The sequence below is a fragment of the Syngnathus scovelli genome, chromosome 6 (assembly GCF_024217435.2).
Source record: "Syngnathus scovelli strain Florida chromosome 6, RoL_Ssco_1.2, whole genome shotgun sequence".
Lineage (NCBI taxonomy): Eukaryota > Metazoa > Chordata > Actinopteri > Syngnathiformes > Syngnathidae > Syngnathus > Syngnathus scovelli.
Window position 1 is genome coordinate 12,193,181 of NC_090852.1, and position 25,539 is coordinate 12,218,719.

Consider the following 25,539-nt stretch of genomic DNA (forward strand, 5'->3'; position numbering starts at 1 on the left):
TGCTCCTTTCTGTTCCTCATGGCACAATGGGCCCAGTGATGCATTGTGATTATTTCTTCGCTTTTTACTGGAAGCAGTCGATTGAAAAGTACACCCTTGTATTCAGCTGCTGCAAATGTAGCAGGCATCTTGGCCTCACATCTGCTGGCGTTCCAGGTGATGGAACATGGTAGATTGACAAGATGTGACGATGAAGACACTACACGTGTGGGCCTCGTGGAGACCAAAAGCAGTTTATTACCTCAGCCAAATGGGTAATATTTTGATGAGTGAGTGAGTGAGTGAGTGAGTGAGTGAGTGAGTGAGTGAGTGAGTGAGTGAGTGAGTGAGTGAGTGAGTGAGTGAGTGAGTGAGTGAGTGAGTGAGTGAGTTATACATAAAATTTACTGTATATAAGCAACTTACATGACGTTTTGTGGTGGGGGCATGCCTTGATAAGAAATTGCTATATTTTAGTGCAGGTCTGTTTATGTGTAGATATTTACAGTAGTTAAGAATTGTGGCAACAAAATTATAGAATATAAAAGTTTTATTTCAGAATAGTGACTCACACAACATTAATATTCATTATTAGGCCAATGAGTTGTTTTGGATTTATTCAAAGAAATAAATCAACATCCAAAACCATCGCAACAATGTTTTTAAATTGAAGCGACTAATACATAAATGAAAACATGAAAACTGTCATAGTCCAAAAGTTTGCACCGTAAGTAGGCCCTACTGTTGTTGTATTACCTACCTACCTACCTACCTACCTACCTACCTACCTACCTACCTACCTACCTACCTACCTACCTACCTACCTACCTACCTCCCTCCCTCCCTCCCTCCCTCCCTCCCTACCTACCTACCTACCTACCTACCTACCTACCTACCTACCTACCTACCTACCTACCTACCTACCTACCTACCTACCTACCTACCTACCTACCTACCTACCTACCTACCTACCTACCACCACAGCTCTTTATTGCCACCCAAGGAGCTGCTTTACATTGTTTGTCCCTTAAAGTGGATCTGACTGCTAGCTGACCTCAGTGATGTTGAGCATCGACAAATATTCTCAAGGAATACACAAGCATGATCCGGACTTGCTAAATGTACTTGTATTAGATTGCTAAAAATCACAAATGTGTGATCACCACTACATAAAACTCCAGTAACTTCCTCATGTTTACCCGTAATGTGCAAATATGCGGAATGTTGTACATACAACATTCCGCATATTTGATGTGGCTTTTAGGCTGTGGGCCACCTTTGGACTGGAAAGCATGACCTCGACTAATTGGCACTCTCATCGCTCAGTCAACTTTTTTTACCTTCATTTTTTACCTTCAACTCCATGTACTTGTATAAATGGGATAATAAAGCTTCACAAAATGGCCACTTTCGATATGATGATTACTTAAGAAGAATTGGATTACAGTGAGATCTGTCTGGAAGGGTTATATAATCTCCCAAATCCATGTGTTTTTTGCTCTACTGGCTGGACAGACCTGACACGGTGGACTTCTTACGCCCACTTGTGGACATAAATAGTCCTGCATGCCGTCCAAAGGTTTCCATTCAAATGTCTAACCAGCTGCTTTTTTAGTTACATAGAAAGCAATGCAGTGTGTCCTCCTTGAAACAATAATGGCTAAATTGGTTCAAGACTTTCGATTAAATATGTTATTCTTTTAAATGTATGGTAAACTCACCCACTTGCCAGGAACATGTAATGTAAAGCTGCTTGACTTGATATAGCCCATAAATTCAAAGACTTCTTACAAAAAAGGAATTAAATCACCCTCACTTATTCAAATAGTCTCTTTATAAAACACATATGTCACACAAAGGCATTTCTGTAATGAGATGTCCTGATTTAGTTTGCAGCTAAATTGCTGCAATCGTTTTATTATTAGTATGAATGTTACTAAAGTTGTATTTGAGAGAGCAGGTCACAGAGGTCAACAAGTACGTGCACTTGCTATGCAGGCCATAAATAAAGTACAGTAGGTGCGCAAAGGGAGGGGCAGGACCTCCAACGTAGGCCTGACTGAACAGCAATACAGTACTGGGACATGGTGAAGGCGTGCTTGTTGTATGATGGCTTGTCTGCTCCAAGACGCATTCCCAAAACCAGGTTAGCCGCTGTCACACGCACAGTGGAACTGGCATTGGGCGCAATGTGCGTTAGTCAGTGGCTTACCTGCTTTTAGAGCTTTTCAATCACTGCCCTGGCAGCAAAAACACACATACAATTTTATTATATATACATGAGGTCACTACATGTATAAGAAATGTAATAGAAATAATTATAAAGTCGTTTAAATGGCCCATTGCAAACGGTGTAGTGCACATAGCGATTGGAGTTTTATTTTTCATTCAAATCATCAAAATATGTAATAAACATTACAGGAATTGTAGTCCAAAGACAGATGGGATGTAGTCCATTTCATTCACTTCAGCTAGATAGAGTGTTCATCCATGCGTCAATTTTCTATACCTTATAACAGTGGTGTATAAATAAAGCTGCACTTACCGGTCCCAAGTTTTTCTTGTTGTACAGTATTCCTAAATGCACACCAAAAATAATTGAATGTGATTTCTTGCATATCTCGCCTACTTCTAATCACATTTTTTTTTCTCTTTACAGAAATCACAGATCTTAATAAAACTTGGGGTCATTTCCATTTTTCGATTATAGTAAACCCAACGCAGCTGAAGTTGACTTCACTTGCACTGCCTCTACCCAGCCCATTCCCGTGCGACGACAACCTGACCTGGATATGTAAATTAACAAGTCAACAGGCACAGCGTCCAGCCAACGAACTTTCTGTTAAGCAAAACATGCCACGCCTATAATTCATTATCGACCAATGAAATTCTCAAAAAGGTGGCCATGCCACAACCAGCAGTTACTTTACAGTTCACGCTCTAGTTGGGGTGCGGTGCGTTCATTTTCGCACGTCTTACATTAGGAACAAACCATTCCACTTTTAATCCAATTTCTATCATATCATTATTTACTCAAAATTTTACCCTGAATGGCCGTATTTATATTTATATAAACGCGTCGAGTGTTTTTAACTGCTGTTATTCACTTAATACGTGTAGTTTGAACTTCTTTGAACAAATGACACCCCTATGCGTGCAATGCAAATTGGTTGGACTCGACTCGCTTGTGTACAGTGTTGCCATGAGCAGAGGGAGATTGTGCACGTAGCAAGGATGCTGCATGACAATCTGATCACACGATGGCGACGAGGAGAGCATTTTAATATTTACGACGTGACATTCGGGAAGATTCTGAGCCCATCAAAAATACTTATTAATTATTCATATACTAACAGTATCATATGTTCTAAATTCTGGAACTATATTGTACATGGTGTGTAGTTTTATTTTACAATGGCCTGGAAAATATAATAAAGGAAATATTTTTTTTATAGTAAAACAATAAAATCAAGTATGTGAAAAGGAAACACTGGGGTTGCACTTCACTTTACCATCTTTTCACCAAGAACATTGTGAACTGTATATTGCCAGACATGCATCCGGTCTGAGACCTTTATTTGAACCTTTCTATCTAAACAACATTTGGCTATGAACCAAAGACTGGATTATTCCTATCCAGGATACACATAACCCCCATGGCATAGAGTACTAAATAAGGATTACCCTGCATTATGTAACAGATTACAGGAGTTGGTGTGGTGGGACATGAAGGGGCGTGAGAGACAGAGAAACTATGCAATGGACTTTGCACAAAGTGCCATGACGTCATGCACTAGTGTACCCTCAGGGATGTGCAGAGGGTCGTGTCAGGCTGACACCTGTCAGCGGTGTGGTGACCCGGGCCCAGCCCTCACCTCTGGCGACCCCCGTTAACATTTTTTTGTGCTTTGCCTGACCTTGATTACCCTTTTGTGGGCACATCAAGAAGAGAAGGAGATTGGTGGAATAGTGAGGCAGGAGGAGAAACAAATGTAGAAATGAGACAATCGTTCCGTGATGATATCAGTTAACAGAGACGGCAATTAAAAATTATATCACATCATTTATGTGCGTCATAAATCAATTATCTAATTGATTAATTAATTATAAGATGCCCTTTTACAAGATTTTACATCTTGTTTTATCAAAAAAAGCTTAATAACCCTCCAAATGTTTATGGAGGATATTTTTGTACATATTATGTTGATATTCAAGTTAGTTTTATTTCTAGAAAAAAAATTAGATATTTTTCTCAAGGAATGCATTTTACCATGCTCTTCGCACACCTCAAAACAGAAAAAGCAAGGTAATTTGGAAATATCATTGTTGTAGACATGAAGAAACGATTGAACATGTCAAAAATATGGTCTGGAAATAGGACAAATGACAAAATGAAAATAATGTATGTAAAAGATATACTGTACTGTAAAATACTGTAAACGTCTTATACACGCCATACCAGTAGACGGCGGTAATGTAAACCAACGATATTTACCATTCGCTATTAACAGCAAAGAACATCTACTCGGCGATTTCCGTCGAAACAGCCGGCCGTGTCACTCAACACCTTTCCCATAGAAACATCATTTTCTCTCAGCGTAGCTATCAATTTGCTACCAAATATGGTAAGTCTTTTTATTTTATTATTATTATTTTTTTTAGCCTTTTATATACGATTGCAACTTTGAGTTTGGTGCATGTAGTGTACTATCCGCGTGCGCGGAACGATGAAGAGGAAATTTCAACTGTGTAGTGGAAGCTCAATGCTAAATTTAGCTTGTGCTACTCGAAGGTTAGCTAACTACACGGATTCATGCTCCTGCAAATTTAACTTGCTTGTCGTTGTTTTTAAACTAAACAATCTTTATTTGATGTTATGATCTTATTAGTGCACATATTTGTAATACAATATCTCTGTTTGCCCTTCGTTAATACTTCCTGCAGTACACGACGTATGTATCGTTCGTTTGCTTCTTTGTTTACATAAGTAGCCCCTGTCTTGATTACATGCATGCGTCTTTCACCATGTAAATAATCTTTAGAAAACAATCTTACTCGTTTCTTAGTCCATAAATAATCACCCTTTAGTTTGGATCACATGATGTCATAAAGTATTTTTTTTTCACAACACTGATTTATATTAGTAGCGACCTGTATTTGCATTCTTCACGCTCACTTTTATATTAATTTGACACAGGCAACATCGTAGAAATGAACTTTTCTGTTTGATCATACCAACTTGCCCTCTCTTCCAATCAGTGAGTAATCTGACTCGCAATTAATCCAGTTAAACCATCACATTCATAATACAATTTATAGTTTGAACAGTGGTTTTTAAAATTGTTTTTCATCTTTATTATAGACGTGCTTTGGAGTGAAAATCCTCTTAATAATCAGTCATGGATGATGATGACAGTCCAGAAGAGCTGATAAGGCGCGGCGTCCACAAAAAAAGAGATGTGCCGTGGGACATTTCAGGTCGTGTTTGTGATCTGTGTTTAACACAAACTCATGGCATTTCATACATGAATAACTTGTACCCCAAAATAGTCTTGTCATATATATATATATACTTACACTAATGTTGTTTTAGATTCTGATGATGACATTGATGGGTCTGAAGAGGGAGAATCCGAGAGCAGCAATGAAGATGATGTTGACGACAATGGTTTCGAGGGAGAGGAGGGAGAAGACAATGAAGTGGAGGATGGTAATAGTAATGTCATTTTTGTTAGAGGCATTTAAACGATCCATCCATCACGTTGGTATCTCCACATCATGTTACAGTCTGGTGTCAAATGTATAATTTTTATTACTGCAATTAAAATAAGCCCTCAACAAATAAATATTTCATAATGCACAACAACTTACTATGATGGACAGATTTTAAACTTGTGTAGAAATTGACCAAACTATGATAATTATGTGCTTAACTGTGTGCGTGTAATAGTCTTCCTACGTCGCGGTGTCGTATAGTTTCCTCTCAGTTTATAAGCATAGTAAATAAATGTGTTTAGTGTTCGTAACATGGTTAAGTTTGCCTGCCATAAAGGCTATCGTGTTAAGGGAATACAGATATGACAGTTAATTGATAAATCCTCTTGACTACGTCTTATTTTCTATTTGTGTTAAAGCTCCTCTATATAACTATACTGTGTATTATCTACATAAGACGAGGATGAAGAAGAAGACGCTAAGGCGGAGGATGGAGTTTTAGGGGAGACCTCTGCAACCATTCCAGCCATGAGCTCAGACGAGGATGCAGATAAATGTCCCATCTGCCTGAACACCTTCAGCAATCAACCTGTGGCCACACCAGAGAACTGTGAGCACTACTTTTGCCTCGACTGCATCCTTGCTTGGTCTAAGGTAAGACGTGTTTATTTTGTTCGCAACGTCAACATAGTGGAGAAAGTGGGGGTAATGGGGGGCTTGCACCACCGTTGTGCCAAATGTTTACAAGATCACTGAGTACAATAAATGCGATACGTGTAAAAGGATGTTACTATTTAAATTGTTGGCTATTGTATGAAAATGGGTGAATAGATGCTATTCATTTGACGGTTACTGTACTTTTATTTTAATAGGCCAATTGTGGCTCGAGGGCCATACTTTGCTAAGTTTGTTTTATCATGTTTGGATGAGTGGACTTGACTTACTTCATAAAAGTTGTTTTTAAAGTCTTTACAAGTAGAAGAGAGAAGGTTAGCATCTAATTTATGATGTTTTTATCCCTCTTTTTAGAATGCAAACTCATGCCCTGTGGACCGTATTACATTCAACAGCATATACCTACGGATATCTTATGGAGGCAAAGTGCAGAAAATGGCAAGTGCATATTCCATCATATTTAACAGACTAATGAAAAATTTAACAAGTGTATGTTTGCTATAATATGACCTTATTCCTTTAATATCTTAAGTCACTCGTACAAATGTGGTGTACAAAAGTGCACACCAGACATGACTTTGCTGTTTCCAGATGTACAGTACAGTGTTTGATGTACTTACTGTATGCTCAATGCAGATTACGGTACAAAAACCAGTGAAGAAAGTTGATGAGGTGACGGTGGATTTGGACTTGGAACAGACAAACTGTGAGGTGTGTCAGGGCAGTGATCGAGAGGACCGTCTTCTGCTCTGCGATGGCTGTGACGCTGGGTGAGACATTCATTCTATGACACGTTACACCTTTTCACATCAAACGGGCCATTTAGACGGACATTTTGCAGGCTACTTGCTGTCTTGTACATGAAACGCAGCCAGTTGCTGCCCGTGCCACACACCTAATTATCTTAATGCACAAAGCCGCGACAGTTGTGGAAATGCAAACTTTGTGGCAATGTCCTATCTCTGTCCGAAAGGGACAGGTGAAAACCTCTGGCTCTACTCTTATACTGTTAGGTTAAAAACACACGCAGCAAAAAGCTCAAGCTAAACTTGTTAATATTCAAATCTTTCATAACTCCAGCCGATTGATTTTTGTTGAGAATTACTAACCTGGCATCTGTCCTGAGTGAAGTTGTAGCTACATACATATGAAAAGCAACAGCATTTTGATTTTTTTTCTCCTTTTTGTGTTGTTCCAATGCAAATAAAATAAATAAAGTTACATGGTGAATAATTGGTAATTGATAGTTTTCTGGAAGTGGTGCATGATCTAACAGTAGCACAGGGGTGCCAATGTTTTTTTGTGTCATTACTGAATCATCATGTAATAACATAGCCTTCATCATTGATTATGAAATAAAAATTTAAAAAATTAAAAATTAAAGTTTTGTGGTAGGTCTTCACTAACTTTTTCCAAAACAAATATTCTCGCACACTAGCAAAGCACTAGAGTTATTGGCCAACTTCCCTTTGTTGACAGCTACCACATGGAATGTCTGACACCACCCCTGGACACTGTTCCTGTTGAGGAATGGTTCTGTCCTGAATGTGTTGCTAATAACAACAACTCAGGTAAGTTAGACTGTTAGACATCATTTGGTTTTGGAGATACAATCTGCTTAAATGTATTTGATTCGTCCTGTATTATTTAGTTTATTCAGTTGTTGTTATTTTCACTTGTCGAGGCAGCGATTCATATGCTACACTTCACACATGTATCGGTTAAAAAAAATCATTTCTTGTGATGTAACAATTCAGCCAATTCCCCAAGTTTTTTTTTCAGAGATACATTTTCAGAAGTATCGTAGTCAAATTACAAAAGACTTGGTTGTTAACAGAGAGGAGATCCAACAATTTCTATAGAAGCAAATGGTACATTTTGTCAAGTGTCAAAGCTTATACATGCTTTCACTCAAGAGTATTCTTTTTTTGAAGGATCAGTAGAAGAACAGAATCAAACCCAAAGGCGCCTCTCTACTGGCCAGCCAACTACCAGTCGTTCCCAGTCTCGAGCTGTGGGTCCAATACGAGCCATCGCTCGCACTCAGCACAGTGAGCGGGTTCGGGCCAATGTGAATCGACATCGTATCTCACAGGCACGCACATCGCAGGTTTGGCATGATGGCGTGTTGCTTCTTTTATGCGCATGTATGGCTCTGGATCAGTATGTCCTTATTTGCAGCAGCATTTAGTGTATAGAAAATGCACCTCCCTTTAAGGTGCCATTGAAACAGGAGTGTGATGCATGTCATATAATAAATACTACATATGCATGTGTTTGGCCCTTGTACCAGAATGGACTGATAAAATAAACCTGGACACTCGTTCATATGCCACTATTGTTTTCCAGCTTGCTCAAACATACCAGAACCACTCTAATTGGCTGGATGAGACCATCAATGCAGTGGTTGCTGGGCTGAACACAGCAATATATGTAAGGGACCTTACACCTCATCCTCCAACTAGACGCAGGCGTAAGACTGGTAAGTAGGATTAAGACAATACAAGAGTGGGGCACAAGTGAACCAGAAAGAAAAGTAGCACACACTATCTTAGTATGTGTCTCCTATATGTTTTGTTTTAGTACCGTATTTTCCGCACCATAGGCACTTCGGATTAAAAGGCGGAGACTCAATTGCAGGCGCTATTCTGTACTTATGCCACGCATAGGGTGCACTGCATTATAGGGCGCATGCATGCCATGATTTACAGCAAACAAAAAAACATCGCAGGAGCAAGACAGTTCTCTCGTCATTGTCTCGTCGTTGTCACGTTGCTCTTCGGCAATAATCCCGTCTTTCCAGAAAGCTTGAATTGTGCCTCGTAAGATTGACCCTTTGTCTGTCGTTTTAGATGTCATTTTACTCCTAACGCTGTTTGCTTTGCACAAGCTGATAGTATTTATTTATCAACGTATTACGTACAGTTCTCCGTTTGGTTTACTGCCCCGGTCTACGTATTTTACGTACAACGTAATGTCCTCTGATTGGTTCATTGGGTCTACATATTACTCCTACATATTACGTCCTTGCATGTAGCGGCAGCCACACAAAAACATTTACAGATTTTAGAATTTGGTCCACACAATTATTAAAATGTGCACCTTTGTTTTTGGGAGAAAATTAAACGCTTTTAAGTGTGTCTATTGGTGCTTTTCTTTAAAATGTTTAACCGTTCGGTAAATCAATCAATCAATCAATCAAACAGGAATTCGCAGAAAGACCACAAAAAAAGTGCTCTCCAACAAGGGTAAAAAAGGCCGTTCAACAAAACCGAGGAAGAAACGTAAAGGGAGGAAGACTAAATCCAAAAGAACAATGGTGAGTCTCTCATCAGTAATTGTGAGCCTTTCACAATAGTCAGTGCATTGTAAAATAACTTTCTTGTCTTTGTTTATGCTTTATCATAGGTGGGAAAAAAGGTAGCGACTCCTCAGAGCCGCATTGCCAATAGTCTCGGACTATCAAAGGACAAGAACAACTGTTCACTTCCTACAATATGTCGACCCTCAGAGCATACACTAAGCAGCATGCGAGTCGACATAGGGGCTGCATCCCTTTCAATCTATGGGGATCCTTTCGACCTGGATCCATTTGCTGATCGGTATGATCGTTAGTCTTTGTACTGTGATAACTTACCCCAATAGTGGTTGAGCAATTTGATCTTACTGTTTTTTGTTTTTCAGTGATGAGGCTGAGCAAGAAGAAACAGTTTCATCCTTGCTGGAGGCAAAGAGAAGAGGAATCTCTCACTCTGCTTTTCGCTCTCACCAGCCTGTTGCCCGACCTGTCGGTATGGGTATGTCAAGGTAAAATTCCATCCTGATCTCTAGGGGTTTTGTGATAAATGTACTGTGGCTATTTGAGTTTATCAGTTGCAAAATATAGAATCTTAAATTTAAAAAAAAAAGCTGCTGTGCCAGGGTAAAATTTCAAGATGTTCTTTTCAAAATGAAGAGTCAACTTAATACCTTTTGTGTGATGCCAGGCGGGGTATGGATACTCCCCAAACTGGAGTTGTTGTGGAGGCAGCGCCGGTGCCCGATCTGCTGGGGAGCATCCTTTCAGGCCAAAGCCTGCTCTTAATGGACAGCTCTGATGTCGTTATTAGTCGGGATGGTTCTCTTAAAGCCTCACAATCAGGTACGTTTAGAAATTCTAATCACAGCCCCACAATCATACCTTAGACCTTTTTTATTTAATTCACCTTATGGGGATAGAACGTTTTTCAACCCAACAACTCACTTTTCGCTGATGACCAACGATCAGGATTAGAGAAGTTGGCTCCTTTTCAAAGGAGGTGAATCTTACCTTATATTTAGTTTATCCAGATAATAACCCACCAACCATTAATCATTCACATGACTTTTAATGCTCAAAGATAAGATATTTTCCATTGTATGACAAGGGGGAAAGTCCCTTATTCATTTTAACATGCTACGATAATACAGGATAGCTGATATACACTTGTGCACAACAACAAACCCTGTAGACTTGGCCTCAATTGTAATGGTTTATTAACAGACGCACTGACTGCAGAGATTCACACACTCTCAAAAGTAGAGTTAGCAATCACTATTGGCTACTTTTCGTCACTTCAATTTGCATGAATATGAATACCTGCAACGATTAGCATTTTGTGTCTTACATTGTGCTTTAATTTCCGCAGCCAGTTTGTCAACGCTGGAGCCAGGTTTAGAAAAGCGGAATAGCTCAGAGGAATCCAGTGGTCTCCCCCAGCCAGTGATTTCAGCCAGCCTAGCAGAAAGTTCTTCATCCAGTTATGACAACAGACATCTACCAGGAGCCTCCCACACCAACTTGAACAGACCTCTCTCTCAGTGTTCGTCAGCACCTTCAGATGTCAACAATAGCCAGCCTCCTCACTTTCCTGATTTGTCATCCAGAGGCCGTTTGTGTTTACAGCCGCCTCTTAAAAAACCCTCACCATCGTTTGGTGTCCAGAGAACCAATGGGTCCTCCATGTGCGGCGCCCTCACTTCATGTCGGGACTCGAACCTGAGCTCTTATAGCAAAACAACACTTCAATCACAATGTCAACCTAATAAAGCGCCTACAAAGCCCATGTGGATGGATGTGGATAACGTCCCAAGGATACCAAAAATAAAACGAGATGCCGCAAATTATGGCAATAGTGGCGCTAATAAAAGCAATAGTAATTCTTCCTCCAGTATTAATAATTCTGGCATGCCTGAGACTGCCGTGGTCAGCTTTGCCGGAGACAAAAACAGACAAAAACATGTTGGCCAACAAAGCAACACTGACCGCCAGCCTCCAAATCAAGGAGCTGGCTCCTCTCAAGCCTTCTCCAACTCATTCTCTATTTGCTCCTCCAGTGTCTCGCCTTCTGCATCACTATCCAATTCCTCTGCATCATCCTCAACTTCTTCATCCATAAGCTTCCGCATTAACGCCAGCGGGAACTCGTTGCATTCGCGACGTCTGGTCCTCCCATCATTTTCTGCTAGCGGAAGCAGCACACAAGGTGAAAGGAGAGAGAAGTTGGATGAGGCAAAGAAGAGACAAGAGCACAGAGATCAACAGAAAATGTTGGCATCACGCTCAGCTGCTGCTCACAAAAAAGACATAAATGTCTACGACCCCTCGAACCCAACTATATCAGATTCAAGCAGTTCTGACAGTGAAAGTGAGAGCTCAGACAGAAACAATTGTCGGTTCAATTCACTTCCCAGGTCAGCGTTCACCTACGACGTAGCACAAAGTAAGCAGAAGCTGCTTCAAACAAAAAACAAAACACCCGAGAGTGAAGTTGCACAAGAAGAATCGAGGAGTGCTCATTTGCAAACTCCTTCACGGTTGGGCAGTTGCACTTCAAGAGTTGTCAAAGTTGAAAAGGACTCAATATTGGTGGACATAAAAATGGACAACCGAACCCCATTTGGTGGCTTCAAGAGGCAGACAGGACTTGCTGATTTAGGAATAGACATGTTTGGACACGGTGTGAAAAGTTGTTCTGGTTCAAAGACAACAGTCACGTTTTCACCTGTTCAACACAGCTTGGACCACTTGAAGACAGAGGAGGAAAGTGGACGTCATGCTCTTAGTTCCAAAAACGCCATTGACAGAAAGATTGATTCTTCGGGCTCTGGATCATCTTATATCAATATAAGACTAAAGCAAGAAAAATCTGATTCCAGGTCTCCTCCAAAGGATTTGAGTCATGAAAAGAAAACGTCCAGCCAAGTGGTTCCATCTAATCAACACACTGCTTCACGCATCTCACAATCTGACAGAGACAAGACTAAGGACCATCTTGTCTCAAAGCAGGAAGACCAGCAGAAGAAAACGGACAAAGACAGAGAAAGGCGGTCAAGGTCGCGAGACAGAAGAACACATTCATCGTCGGGAAGCTCTCTGTCTAGTTCTCCCAAGCGCTCTCGTAAAAACAAGAGACGACATAGATCAAGGTACGGTGAAAGTTTTTTTTTTTTTTTATATACAAAGTACCAAATACGCTTGTCCTGTTAATTGTTCCTTTATGATTTCCAATCTGAAGGTCTAGCTCCACGTCAAGCAGCAGAGAGCGTTCAAGGAGAAAAAGACATGAAGAAAGCAGCCAGGAAAAAAGTGATGACAGCAGAAGTGGCCCTGAGACAAGTAGGGTGTCAAAGAATAGGACACGTCGCTGTTCTCGGTCCAGATCACGATCCAGAGGTAAAGCCAAGGCCCAGAAACATGGACGCTCCCGCTCTAAATCCCCATCGAAATCATCATACAAGTCCAGATCCAAAGAACGATGGAAAGAGCGCACACACTCGCGCAATGAAGACGCGAAGGCACGACCAAAATACAAAAGGAGATCCCGGTCCAGATCAAGCTCAAGAGAGAAAAGCAAGGAGCGTGGTTCATCTAAAAGCTTTAGAAAAGCTTCAGTGACTGGTTTTCCACCCTCAAAATGTAACAAGGACACTCAAAACGAAAACAAAGTCTCACTAAGTTCTGTAAAAGATGAAAAAAATCCAGAAGTCAAAAAAGATTTGCCCGATTCTCCCTTTGTTCCAAAAATTAAAAAGGAAAATAACAGTGCGGACACCACGGCCATATCTGTAGAAAGTAAGAAAGAAGTACAAATCGTTACGAAGGTAAAGAAAAATGAGCAACCATCTTTCGATATGTTTGAAAGTGCTCCCACCCCCCAACACACCGAGAAAGAAGATGCACCTTTATCCATCCAAGGATTAAAAAAAGAGCCCATTGAGATTCAAGTGTCTGAAACAATCACGACGGAAGAAACTGCTGAAATCACTCCGATTAAAGCGGAGTCACTGTCCTCAAAATTGCCAGTTACCTCGGCTCACACCTCAGGCAGTCACCAGGAGGCACCCAAACACTTACAGCCCGACGTGAAGGCCGCAGTGGACCAGGCAAACGCAATTGAGTTGAACGTCCCAACGAAGCACATCTCAGAATACGACGAGGACATCTCTGTGGATATGTTGCTTGACATTCTGGACTGTGTAAAGCAAGAGCACACTGTGGACAATGGTGCCAATATCAAACAGCAAAATATCAGACAAGAAGGTAACACTGAGGCACAACAGCTCCTGACGGCATCTAGAATGAAGATTCAAAGCAAAAGGGTGACGTGGAATGTACAAGATACCGATGGAGCCCAACCAGAAAAATATGCTGACAGTAAGTGTCGCTATTCTAATTTCCACATTTGGCTGTCCAGTAATTGTATCTGCATCTCTTTGATTTCATTCACTATGTTTTCCCTCAGAGCTGGCTTTGTTTAAAGAAAAGCGGAAGCAGGAAGCAACTCATAAACCCTCACCTATTAACATTAGCCAGGTAAGACCTATGACACTGAGACGGTTAAAAGAAGCCTCTGAATGGATTCGAATCATGAAAAAAAAAAGAAAATCATAAAATTCGAGTGACGAGTTGACTGAGCCCATAGACATCACAAAATATGTCCCCTTTAAATACGTGTGTGTGTGTGTGTGTGTGCGTGCAATTTTTGGGAGGTCCAAGACATCGTTGGCTTGTTTTATTTTATTTTTTAGTGTTGCAAGCCAGACGCGCTAAGAAAGTTGTTGATGCACTTCCAGCCGTTAATTAAACAAAGTCAAATGCAAAAATACAAATACTTGCGAGGCGTGACTCTAGCCCCCGCTGTCAATCAATAGGTTGAATGCCCACATCCAACCATTACTACTACTACTACTACAGCAACATTTACATTCATTTTTTAAAAATACTATTTTTATGCAATTCAGTGTTATTTTATTTTTATATATGACCTATATGGCATGGGTCTTAAACAGAATCTAAACCTTTCAGTTGGTTTATATGGAGGAAATTGATGTAGTAATTTGCGCTGGTAAATTGAGTTATTAATTGAACTTCTAAGTCACTGTAGTTAAGGTTATGTGACTGAAGCCAAATATTTCTGAGCTCTTGTAAATTGAAATTTAAAATGACTTTGGCTTTTCTTAATGCTTATTTTTGTCTACATCAACACTTGAGTCAGTTATATTTTTGTAAGTGCAGTTATGCGCCCATCAATAACATGTCTGTTAATCGAATCACAATAAGTGGCAGTGTTTATCCAACAAACATTGATGGAGCAACCTTTTATGGTGACGTCAATCAAACTAAAACCGACAAGTGGTGTCATTTCAGATTATATAAAATTGAACCCCACATCATGAAATATAGTGCATTATATTACTTATGGAATAATAACAATAACAACATCTATAATTTGAGATGCTGTGTCCAGCCCTTAAATAGTAATGACTTAAAGTTTGGTAAAAAATCTGGTTCATGATACTATTCTGCAACTTTGCTATGATCAGTGTCTTTCTAATTCAAATATTTCTCACTTACATTCTTCACAACTCAAGAAAACAAACTTCCACCAAAACTTTATGGCTATGTTGTGATCGGCTTTAAGTTAGGTCACTTTGCATTTTGTAACAGGACACAAGTGGACCTGCTTCAGTCGGTGATTCGGCCAAGGGAGATGACGGTACTCTGCCAAGTGGCAGCGGCTGTCAGGAGTATTTGAAGAAGCTTCACATGCAGGAGCGAGCCGTTGAAGAGGTGAAACTGGCCATCAAACCCTTCTACCAGAAGAGGGACATCAACAAAGAGGAATATAAGGACATTCTACGCAAAGCTGTGCGGAAGGTGGGTTCTAGGATAAGTAAGATGAAATTGCTTGTTTTCAGTTCAGACCAAAAAATTGTTGAAGTCACCATTTGTTCCACTAGGTTTGCCACAGCAAGAGTGGGGAAATTAACCCAGTGAAAGTCGGCAATCTGGTAAAGGCTTATGTGGACAAATACAAGCACGCTCGGAAACACCAGAAAACTGAGACTAAGCCCAAGAAGACGTCTGTCTGACGGCCACTGATCGAAATCCCATCAACACTCATGCACAGTTTTTGCAGGAGAGAAATTTGCAATATTGTATATTTCTTTTCTTCATCACGGTGGACAAGCATGGATTTTGATCTTTTGCAGGGTCAAAACCTTTTCTTTTTGTGCTCAGCCAAAGTTGTGCTGTTAAGAGACTGTTCTCTAAGTACTTCCATTCTCGGCAGGCGTAACGTTTTGTCAATAGAATATTCATCAGTGGCCAAAACTTCTGTTTTGGTTCAAAGGCAGTTTTTTGCAGTTATTTAAATGTATCATTAAGGAAAGTCACTGTTATTGAATATTTGGCAAAAATGTCAATAGTCTTATTAGGAAATTTCAATATTGTAAATAATTTTGATTTCATTAGTACCACTTAACTGTTTATTTCAGTCATTTCTGCCTGTTTCTGTCGTCTCAATTTAATAAATGGAGCAAGATTTTGTTAATTGAACGTCTTTATCACGAATTGGTACGTAGCAGCATCCAAAATAACACTGCCAAATATAGCCAAGAACTTCCTCCTGAAGAACACAACTATGAACATGTAGACAGAGAGAAAGGAGAGGACAACATTATGTTTAGGTCAGCTAAGGTAGCGCTGCAGCATTAAAAGCACATTTTAGTGAAGCAAATCGTTTTTTTCTGCTTTGACTTGGAGATTAGGACATTTTCGCTCATTTTTACTGTTTGACTTCGGGAAGTAAAGTTAAAAAAAAACACAAGATTAAATGTGTCTGTTGGAACCTTTTTAAGTCACATAGGCTCAGCAGTGTATAAAACAATTGGGTTTACTAAGACTTTATTGGTAAATGGAACAATTAGGGACAAAAATCTCCACAGAACTATTGGCTGAACTCAGTTGTCGGTGGGCTTAGTTGAGAAGAAATAAACTCATATAAACTGTTGTGTGACAATTGGAGGCTGATGTTGGCGCTGTTGAGAGAAGAAGCTCCCTCACTCAGGGCCATCTCATGAAAGTTTTGGAAGATCAGCGGGACCACCTTGTATTAGCAACAGGGAAAAACTTTTTACAGCACTTGTGTGTTTGAAAGACGAATGATATAACCTAATGTTAGCCTCACCTGGACTACTATGAGCTTCTTCTCTAGTGGTTTGCCATCCGGGAATATCTCTCCAAAACATATTGTGATGGTATAGTTAGGTGAGCCTCCCTTGTTCTCCTTAAACTGCTTTAGTTCTGAAACAGATGTAAATAAAAAAGATTACATTTCATTTAACCATTCTACAATATTAATTGGTTTTAGATAATTATGCCCACCATAACAAAACTTTTGAAAATTAAAGAGCTCCATTTTAGTGTTTTGGGGTAATTTTTTCGGGTGCGCTTGAGCCATGCTGGGTTTCTCAATGCTAGCAAACATGCGGCAAGTGTCCTGCCTGATTCCATAAATGCCAGACTCATGGACTTCAAGAAGTAGACCTCTCTGGATGCTGTTGAGGATGCGGTTGGTGTACTCAATCTGGTGGAAAGACAAAATCCATTCCCTATTATCATCTCGAAACGTTCATCCCATTTGTTTTTAAATTGGACAAAAAACAGACTATCAAACTAGTTATGCTCATACGAGTCAAGTTCTTGAACCATTCAACATAAAATGGTTGATGGTTTCTTGCAAAAATGCTAACGGCTGTTTCCCTGATTCAAGGTGGAATCAAGACAGTCAAATACGAGTCTTAAATCACATTGATTGTCACATTGTGTCTGTTGAATGTTACAAGGCACCTGTTTGCAGTCCCTCAGGCCTTCAGTGGTGGGAAAGCAGAGAGGGTAGGAGTTGTTCTCACAAGCTTCTTGGAAGTAGTGGAGTTGGAGACGGGCTGTGTTCACTAGAGTCTTTAACATTTGTCTATTTTTGTAATGGATGGAGACCTCTAAGTCAATGTTCCTATAAGATAGGTATGGATTTACTGGGAAGAGAAAAGTAAACAAAGTTTTAGTCATGACTGAAAGAACAAGTTCATTGAACAAGGATGTACGATAGTGTCCAGGCTCTCCATGATAGATAGGAGAATCCCTAATCTCAGTCAATAGGGAGGGGTTAAAAAGAAAGCCCCCTCTATATATGGTAAGAATGCTTCATGGACGGACACCTCACTAGTCGGACAAAGTCGCTGGAGTGAGGACTTTCCTGCCATGCTACCCCCTCAACTGACCCATCTAAGAAGAAGGTTAGGTCGACGAAAGGAAAAGTATTATGCAGGTTTCGACGAGGAAATTTTTGATTGTCAGAATGGGAGGTGAACAATTCCATTCAATGCATTTTCTGCACAGGGATCTTTCGGTATCTATTGTAGGGCAATGATGTTTATCCACACAGAATGAAAGAAATGCTCACCTTGTAAAGGAGGAACAGCATTCTTAACAATTGCATCACTGAAATTGTTTCTCTGGACGGTTGGACATTGGAAATATTCTGTTAAACACCCGCCTGAGAGAGAGTAAATGATATTTCAATGACCAACATTATAAGCGGGAGAAATGTTATCTTTCTTTAAACAAATGGGATGTACCAAACAGATGATAACCAGGCTTTAAGGCTATAGAGTTATTCGCAAATTGTTGCTGTTTGGAGACAAAAACAGCATTGAAGTGTTTATTTTCTTCTATGCCTACAAATGAATGAAAAATAAAATCAATACATTCGCTTTGACGAGAGATCTAGGTTAAATCAATAGCAACTTACTCTTAGTGTTGATAATCTCATAGATTTTATGAGGGTCTTCAGTCTTGGAGTTATCTTCAATCAATTTGAAGTGCTGCTCGTGGTTGTTCAGGTTACAACGAAAGTTGGTTTTCCATTTGGCCTTATTATTCGGGTAAACACTGATTTTACCACTGACAACTGCCCATTCCTGTGAACCATACAGGAACATCTCAGTAGGTGGAACTGTTTACTAGATTATCCAACAAATTAAGATTTTTTAGATTAGTGCAAACTAATTCATTGTTTTGACAGTATTTAGAATAAATTCCATGAAAAAATACGAACAAAAATGCTAAATATTGAACACAATTTTCGTCTCATTCTAATGACATTTCCAACTTATAACTTAATTCAGCTTTTGAAATTGTCCTTAGGTGTGTTTGTGAGTGTGACTAGTTGTTTGTGCCCTGCGATTGACTGGCAAAAAATTCAAAAGCATTATTATTACAAAATTGAAAGCTCATTAAATATTGAACCAGATATGGCAAACGTGTGCCAGCAGTGTTACAGTTCACTGAAGGAACTCAGACCTACACGAAAGATTTTAGTGTCGACATCACTGCAGTCACTTTTGGAGTTGTGCTTCCAGGGAATTCGGATTCTGTTTGGAGCGACGTAGCGCAGACCCTCATACTGGCCTGATTTCACTTGCTCTATGAGCCAGCTGGCAAATGGTGGTTTATGAGGGCTGAGAAGAAACATGTTGGATTAAATCATCACCTGTTGTTTTGCTTACAAGTATTCTATTAACAACTCGACCAGGTAAACAGGAGCAGAATTAACCAATTAACATTTGACATCTTTAATTGGTACTATACAATCACAAACTGTCCAAGAAGAAAATGAGATAAAGACAGAGAATATCTTACCGTTCCATATCTTGTCTGTTGTTGCTTCTTAAGCGGGGGTGGATCTGGTTCTTTCCAGCCCTGTGTGAGATTTTATACACGCTCACACACAGCGTGACGTACCGCCTCCTAAAGGAGGAGAGAGAGGGGGGGGGGGGGGGGGGGGGGGCTTTCCTGTGCTCTTCCCTGCTTGAGACGGTTTCATCAATGCAGGAAATGTGTATCTGCACTACAATCTGCTTTAGGTACATAAATTAAGCAAACCGGTATACTTTCGGTCCATCCATCCACCTGTACCGGGGGATATCCCCACAGGGGTCATGGGTGTGCTGGAGCCTAATCTAGCCGTCATCGGGCAGTAGGCGGGGAACACTTTTAACTGGTTGCCAGCAATGGCGTGTACTTTCGGTTTTGGGAGAAAATGAAAGTTGTCAAGGAAGCGTGACGTCATCTTTTTTCTTGTATGATTACATTGGTATTTCATCAGCTCTTTCAATCAACAGAACTTTGAGGTCAAAATCCCTTCAGTGGATCATTATTGTCACTTAGTGCCCACTTATGATTTATTGCACTATTTACCACAGTGAACTCAAAAACTTGTTGAAGCCGCCTTGCTCGCTTCATGTTAAAACATGACAGGTTATCACGGTATCTATGAAAATCTAAGCTAATAATAGATCTTAGATATGTGCATGTAATTTCTATCTGAAAGAGTTATTGCAACCCATTATGTGGCATGGACTCTTGTCCACCTGCCCTGATTTTTAGTTGGTTTTAGTGAATAAGAAACTACTCATGGATTTAGAGTTAAATATATCTTCTCTAAATGAGGTGTCATAATCTATACTGAGGGGCTTTTGGCATCACGACACTGCAGGTGTGCTACCATGTGTATTAAGAACCTGTGGAGGTGCACACCGGTTTCATGACGTACTTAGTCTTTCACAGCCAAGTGGAGCGCAAAACTGGAAAATCGAGTTGGTTTCCACCTTCTATTAGTGGCTTGTCAATTTTCTTAGCCAGCAGTCCAATGGATTTTGGTCATAGTATATTTTGCTTAAGCTCCCCCCTACCCCAGCTTTGTTCTTTAGAAACATGCACAGTTGAGATCTCAGTAATACAGAAGTGATACATACCTAATGTGGACACTTCCCCATTACGGCGAGTATGTGGACTCTGTATCAGGCAGGATGAGAGAGAGGATATCTTGGTGAGCTGCAAACCAGCCTTTTTTTTTTTTTTTTTTTTACAACCCTCCTCCCCAAGATTTTCAGAAAACACTGCTAAACATTCAATAAATGTTTCGTAGGAGGCGTGGGGAGGGGGGTGCCTGTGGCCCCCCCATCTAGCTCCGCCATTGGGCTCAGGGATGCATTACAGGATTGTAGATTGACACGTGACAGCTTTTGGAATTTGTTGTGTGTTGATTTTCTCTAATGCCTTGACTGCATTTCTTTGAGTTTCACTTCTCATGGCTGTTCGTTTCATGTGACCACATTTTTTCCCCCATGAAGAACCTGACAAGATGCTTGGCTGAATTGAGATGTGAAAGACTATTTTTCAAGATTAGCAGAAATGGTTTGCAATGGTTTCTCCTCCTTTTGGTAGGTTAGCTAGCCTGCTGAAGGAGATGTGATGCTCGTGTTCACCAGCATTCTTCTGGGATTTAGAAGACTTCAATATTTACTTCCAGCCTTGAACTTCCTAAATGCATAAATTATTTTGGAATAATTATTTTGATGATTTCCTCATTTGCTGTCATAACTGTTGCCTCATCCAAACTTGATGATGACATTTTATTTTGTACCATTGGAACCTGTAATATGATGCAACCATTTTAAGGGGATTTTTTAATTGTGTTGTTGTCCCTCCTCCTTCTAGTGACACTGTTTTTCACAATGGCTTGCATACTGTACACCCACGCTCTCACACACCTTTCTCTTATTCTCCCTCCCCCGTGAACAGAATACAGCATGTCACGACACTTTGAGCAATGCTGTTGCTAACTTGTTCCTTATAAAATATGTTTGTCAAGCTTATTATAACTGTGATATGTGTGTTATGTTAGGATATAAAAGGCCACTCCTTCTACTATGGCAAGACTGTCATATTCCAACAGGAAATGTAATAAAAACTTTTCATAAGATGTCACTGTGAGTGTAAAGTGTGTGGCTGTTGACACTGTCAGCCATTAAAGCATTGTGGCATGAATGACCTTTGGCACTTTTCATGGGACAGCACCATCAAAAATAAATGTATGTAAATCTACTCAAATTCTTAATAGACTGAAGATTTTTCCCCCCTACTGTTTTATGCATCATGGCGCTACTGGATAACCCCCCCCCCCCCCTACTGTTTTATGCATCATGGTGCTACTATGAAACTATACCATGCATAGAATACATACTGTATTTCTTTTTTCAATTACTATTGAGTTTTGTAGACATTCATTTATATCAATATATATCAATAAAATGTGCAATAATCATGTTTTCTGTTTAGAAAAATAAAAAGTGTTCATTTAAGTAATGCTCCATACCAAAATAACTTACATAAAAACAGTAGCCTACTTGGGCAAAAAGTAATCATAATGAAATTAAATGAGAATAATAGTTCATTGGGAGCACATAGACATGTTTTGATGTTGTATATGTAAATCTCAGCATAGGCCTTACACCAAACAAAAATGTCACCAAAAATATATACAGTGCTGTACACTGAGGATAACTCGTGTGAACTCATAGCCTTCAACGAAAAAGAATTATTGTCTTGTCAGATTCTAACAGGTTGGCACGCAGGTGAATGTACCTTCTGCCACCTAGTGGAATAACATGTCATTGCCATGTCATCTGCCTCGGTTTACGTTAACGTCATTGATGAATGAAACATAATTTGCATTGATTCCCCCCCCCCCCACACACACACACACATGCACACAAACGTCAAGCCTCCAACCGCAGGAGAGGGAGGAAAACAAATCTTGGCGGAAGGTGAATTTGTTGCAATTACTAATTCATACCACAAGGTGGCAAAATTATCTTGTTTTCCCCCGACACATGGATTGCAACCGTGTTTCTCCTACAAAGACCGACAGTGCATGGATGTTAGTCAACTGAACCCAAAGAAACCAGTGCTTTTCTCCTTGACTTTTTCTAAGCATTTTGAACATTGATACTGGCATGTTTATTTCTCTTAGCACGATGAATGAGTGATCACTCTAAGGTGTTGCTGAAATGCTTCTGCGCATCTGCAGTTGGATTTGGGATTATGAACTCCCTCTGCTAGCATTTGAATACAACAGCAATGTCTTAAAATTCCTACAGGGGCGAACACATAACCTGCATGTCATAAACGCAATATTTACTTTGGAGTGAATCGCGCACTCGCGCCACTTGTCTAATTGCCAATTACTGTGCTCAGAGACACGCTTCGCATCCATTTGGCTGCGTAAAGCTGTAACCTGGATACAGCAGCGAGCGTCTTGGTATTTGTGATCGTAAAGAGCCAGAGGAGAACGGCAGTGGGGGCGAGGACTTATAATTTGAAGACTTGCCAGGGGTACATTGTCAAATTCAAAAGGCATTTCAAAGAGTCCAACCATTCACTTTTTTAATTCTCTCCTTTTTTTCCAGTCTTTTTTTGTATCACCCCCCGCCCGCCCCTCAAGCTTCCTGCTTTCTTCTCGCACGGTTGCAGGCCGTTTGAATGGACCAATGGGCCTTCAAGTTGGAGACATTGGAATGCAAATGAGGCCAGCGCGTGCTCGGGGCCCAGTGAAAGCTCAGATTGTTTATTGAGCTCCCGGAGCCACGCGCCTGGCCCGAGGGAGCCGGCCCGCGGAAGAATCACACAGCAGGGGCGGGGCCTCGCCACGGAGCGTGCGAGGAGAGGGTGGGGTGTGCGTCAGGGCGCGTGTAGAAAAAGAAGAGTGCTGCCAAAGTTTGGGTCACATCGGCTCGTGCTGAAGAGCAGTCAAGAGAGACTTGGACGACAGTCGGCCGCCGCACGGTCCCCCCACGCGAAGGACACGAGAGCCAAGCGTCAACGCATCCATCACGGGAGCTGTCACAGACATGGCAACCATCACCACCACGCAGACCGCCTTCTCCTTCGCGCTCACTGAGAGACGATCCGGCTTGAGCGTGCACGCCGGGGCTCAGGATTGCTCGCTCCCGACCGCGCACGAGCAGAACCGTAGCAAGGTGCTGAAAAGACAGCGCTCCAACTCGCCGGAGCTTCTGCGCTGCAAACGGCGCCTGAGCTTCAACGGCCTGGGCTACTCCATCCCGCAGCAGCAGCCCGTGGCCGTGGCTCGGCGAAACGAACGGGAGCGGAACCGGGTTAAGCAGGTCAACATGGGCTTCCAAACGCTGCGCCAGCACGTGCCCAACGGGGCCGCCAACAAGAAGATGAGCAAGGTGGAGACCCTGCGCTCCGCGGTGGAGTACATCCGAGCTTTACAGCAGCTTTTAGACGAGCACGACGCGGTGTCGGCGGCGTTCCAGTGCGGGCTGCCCTCGCCGACGCTTTCCAACACCTACTCGGCCGACCCGGAGTCGCCCCACTCCACGTACTCGTCCGACGAGCCTCTGAGCTCCGAAGAGCAGGAGTTGTTGGACTTCACCACCTGGTTCGACCGCTACTGACGCAGCACCACACGGCGGCGCCCGTGCGTAAAAGCGAGCCGGTGCCTGAACGAGGGTTCCAAGAGTGTTGTGACGTCCCGCCCTCACCTGACTCTGCGAACAAAGCAGCCAAGCAATAATAACAGAAGTTGAAGGAGTAAAGGAGTTGGACTGTGTCATGTTGACGCGCTGAAGTAAACACTGTTGAAGAAGTGCAATTATTAGGAGACGCTCACACACGCGCGCAGGCAGCCACGGCCACAACTGTCCTCAAATGACTGAAGACGGACAGACTTTCTTGTCATTCATTGTAACACGAAGACCTATTTTTGTACACTGAAAATTGTCACTGACTGATGGACTAAGTTTTATCAGCAATATCAAGGCTACTACCTGGGACGAATTGTAGTTTATTTCCCCTTTTTATATAAATATATGTAATAGGAGGTGATAAGGAGATCTCTTTTGATGTATGCACTTGTTCTCCACTTCCTGCAGCCTCCAATTGTACATACTTGATTTTAACAGATATATTTGTGTAAAACGAGTTTTATAAATAAAATAATCTATTTATATTACATGTTTGCGTGGATGTGTTGGTTTCCTTCCATCTTTATGACCTTATGTTCACGCGTTTGTGGCGGTAATTGAGCAAACTATGGAGCATTTGTATTCAAGTTCACTCCCCGCCCCCCCTCTTCAATGACCTCACCCCGACTTGATTAGGCGCATGGGGCTAAAATTGCGCAGCTGGGTGTGTAAGCATTAGAGACGCGCACCTTCCACTACTCTTTGTGTGCATTCAGGCAGGGGAGATTAATATTACTTTTCTTGCATTGCATTGTTTCATGCGTGCTCTATTTCGCCTGCAGGGAGAGTGTTTGGGGGGAGGAGGACGAGGCAATTCACCCTTCTCAAAGCCCATTTGAAATACGGCCCAGGGAAAGTCAGCCAGACAATACGTCAGGTCAAAATTCGTATTGGCCTGACTAAAATCAATCTAAATAAAAACCTGGCCTTGTAGACTAGTTGTATCCCCGACTGTGTTTTTCAAGCAGGGCTCAATCACTAGCACACCTCTCTCAAAATAGGGAGCACAACACCCCACTGTGGGCGCCATTGTGCTTCCTTTGCGCCTCATTATTTAAATTTGGGGCCTTTATTGTAAATGATTAAACTCAATTATTGCCTTTATGATTATAGCCATCAAAGTCTGATGGAAAAAACAGCCCATCGCTCAAAATGTCTTTTTTCCTCCTGATGTCATGTGTAGGACTTCATAATAATTACTTATTGTGTACATATCTTTTATTTGTTTCAAATAATTTATATTTTATATATAAAATAAATATTGACTAATCTTATATATAAATATAAAGTGGATTAAAATTGTTATTATGATATAATAATAATAACAATATAATAATAATATATTTTTTTAAGTCTTAATGTACGACAACACAATTAAAAGCACAATAATGATCATATTTATAATAGCGTAAACCCTCTGACAGCAAACACAATCCAATTTAATTTCAAAACAAATACCCTATAACAAGCAAT

At 40.9% G+C, this 25,539-nt stretch overlaps 3 protein-coding genes and 1 long non-coding RNA gene across 7 annotated transcripts; 2 read left to right on the forward strand and 2 right to left on the reverse strand.

The window, feature by feature from the left end:
• Positions 1-511: 511 nt before the first annotated feature.
• On the reverse strand, positions 512-2,734 carry LOC125970653 (uncharacterized). Its single transcript, XR_007482174.1, has 2 exons — positions 2,525-2,734; positions 512-2,219 (listed from the first exon to the last, which is right to left on the reverse strand). It is a non-coding gene; the product is annotated as an uncharacterized lncRNA (long non-coding RNA).
• A 1,745-nt stretch (positions 2,735-4,479) lies between these two features.
• Positions 4,480-16,223, forward strand: phrf1 (PHD and ring finger domains 1). Of its 2 annotated transcripts, none has more exons than XM_049722678.1 (19): positions 4,480-4,604; positions 5,177-5,237; positions 5,342-5,457; positions 5,573-5,689; positions 6,152-6,348; positions 6,724-6,807; positions 7,006-7,139; positions 7,849-7,940; positions 8,304-8,479; positions 8,719-8,851; positions 9,576-9,688; positions 9,778-9,971; positions 10,054-10,176; positions 10,356-10,510; positions 11,037-12,816; positions 12,906-14,044; positions 14,133-14,203; positions 15,338-15,547; positions 15,631-16,223. In XM_049722678.1, the coding sequence occupies exons 3-19, from the start codon at positions 5,379-5,381 to the stop codon at positions 15,760-15,762; spliced, it is 4,929 nt and encodes a 1,642-aa protein (XP_049578635.1). In that variant the 5' UTR covers positions 4,480-4,604; positions 5,177-5,237; positions 5,342-5,378; the 3' UTR covers positions 15,763-16,223. The 2 variants fall into 2 exon arrangements, with proteins under 2 accessions (XP_049578635.1, XP_049578637.1); XM_049722680.1 differs by having other exon boundaries at positions 8,304-8,464.
• Positions 16,224-16,501: 278 nt separating this feature from the next.
• irf7 (interferon regulatory factor 7) lies at positions 16,502-19,528 on the reverse strand. 3 transcript variants are annotated; one of them, XM_049722681.2, is made up of 9 exons: positions 19,373-19,528; positions 19,038-19,191; positions 18,483-18,651; positions 18,310-18,408; positions 18,135-18,227; positions 17,522-17,706; positions 17,057-17,258; positions 16,860-16,975; positions 16,502-16,778 (listed from the first exon to the last, which is right to left on the reverse strand). In XM_049722681.2, exons 1-9 carry the CDS (start codon positions 19,378-19,380, stop codon positions 16,620-16,622), a joined length of 1,185 nt encoding a protein of 394 aa, XP_049578638.1. In that variant the 5' UTR covers positions 19,381-19,528; the 3' UTR covers positions 16,502-16,619. The 3 variants fall into 3 exon arrangements, with proteins under 3 accessions (XP_049578638.1, XP_049578639.1, XP_068507160.1); XM_049722682.2 differs by lacking the exon at positions 18,310-18,408; XM_068651059.1 differs by lacking the exon at positions 19,373-19,528 and having other exon boundaries at positions 19,038-19,220.
• A 3,704-nt stretch (positions 19,529-23,232) lies between these two features.
• On the forward strand, positions 23,233-24,554 carry ascl1b (achaete-scute family bHLH transcription factor 1b). The gene has a single exon (XM_049723779.2). It carries the CDS (start codon positions 23,425-23,427, stop codon positions 23,995-23,997), a length of 573 nt encoding a protein of 190 aa, XP_049579736.1. The 5' UTR covers positions 23,233-23,424; the 3' UTR covers positions 23,998-24,554.
• Positions 24,555-25,539: the final 985 nt, after the last annotated feature.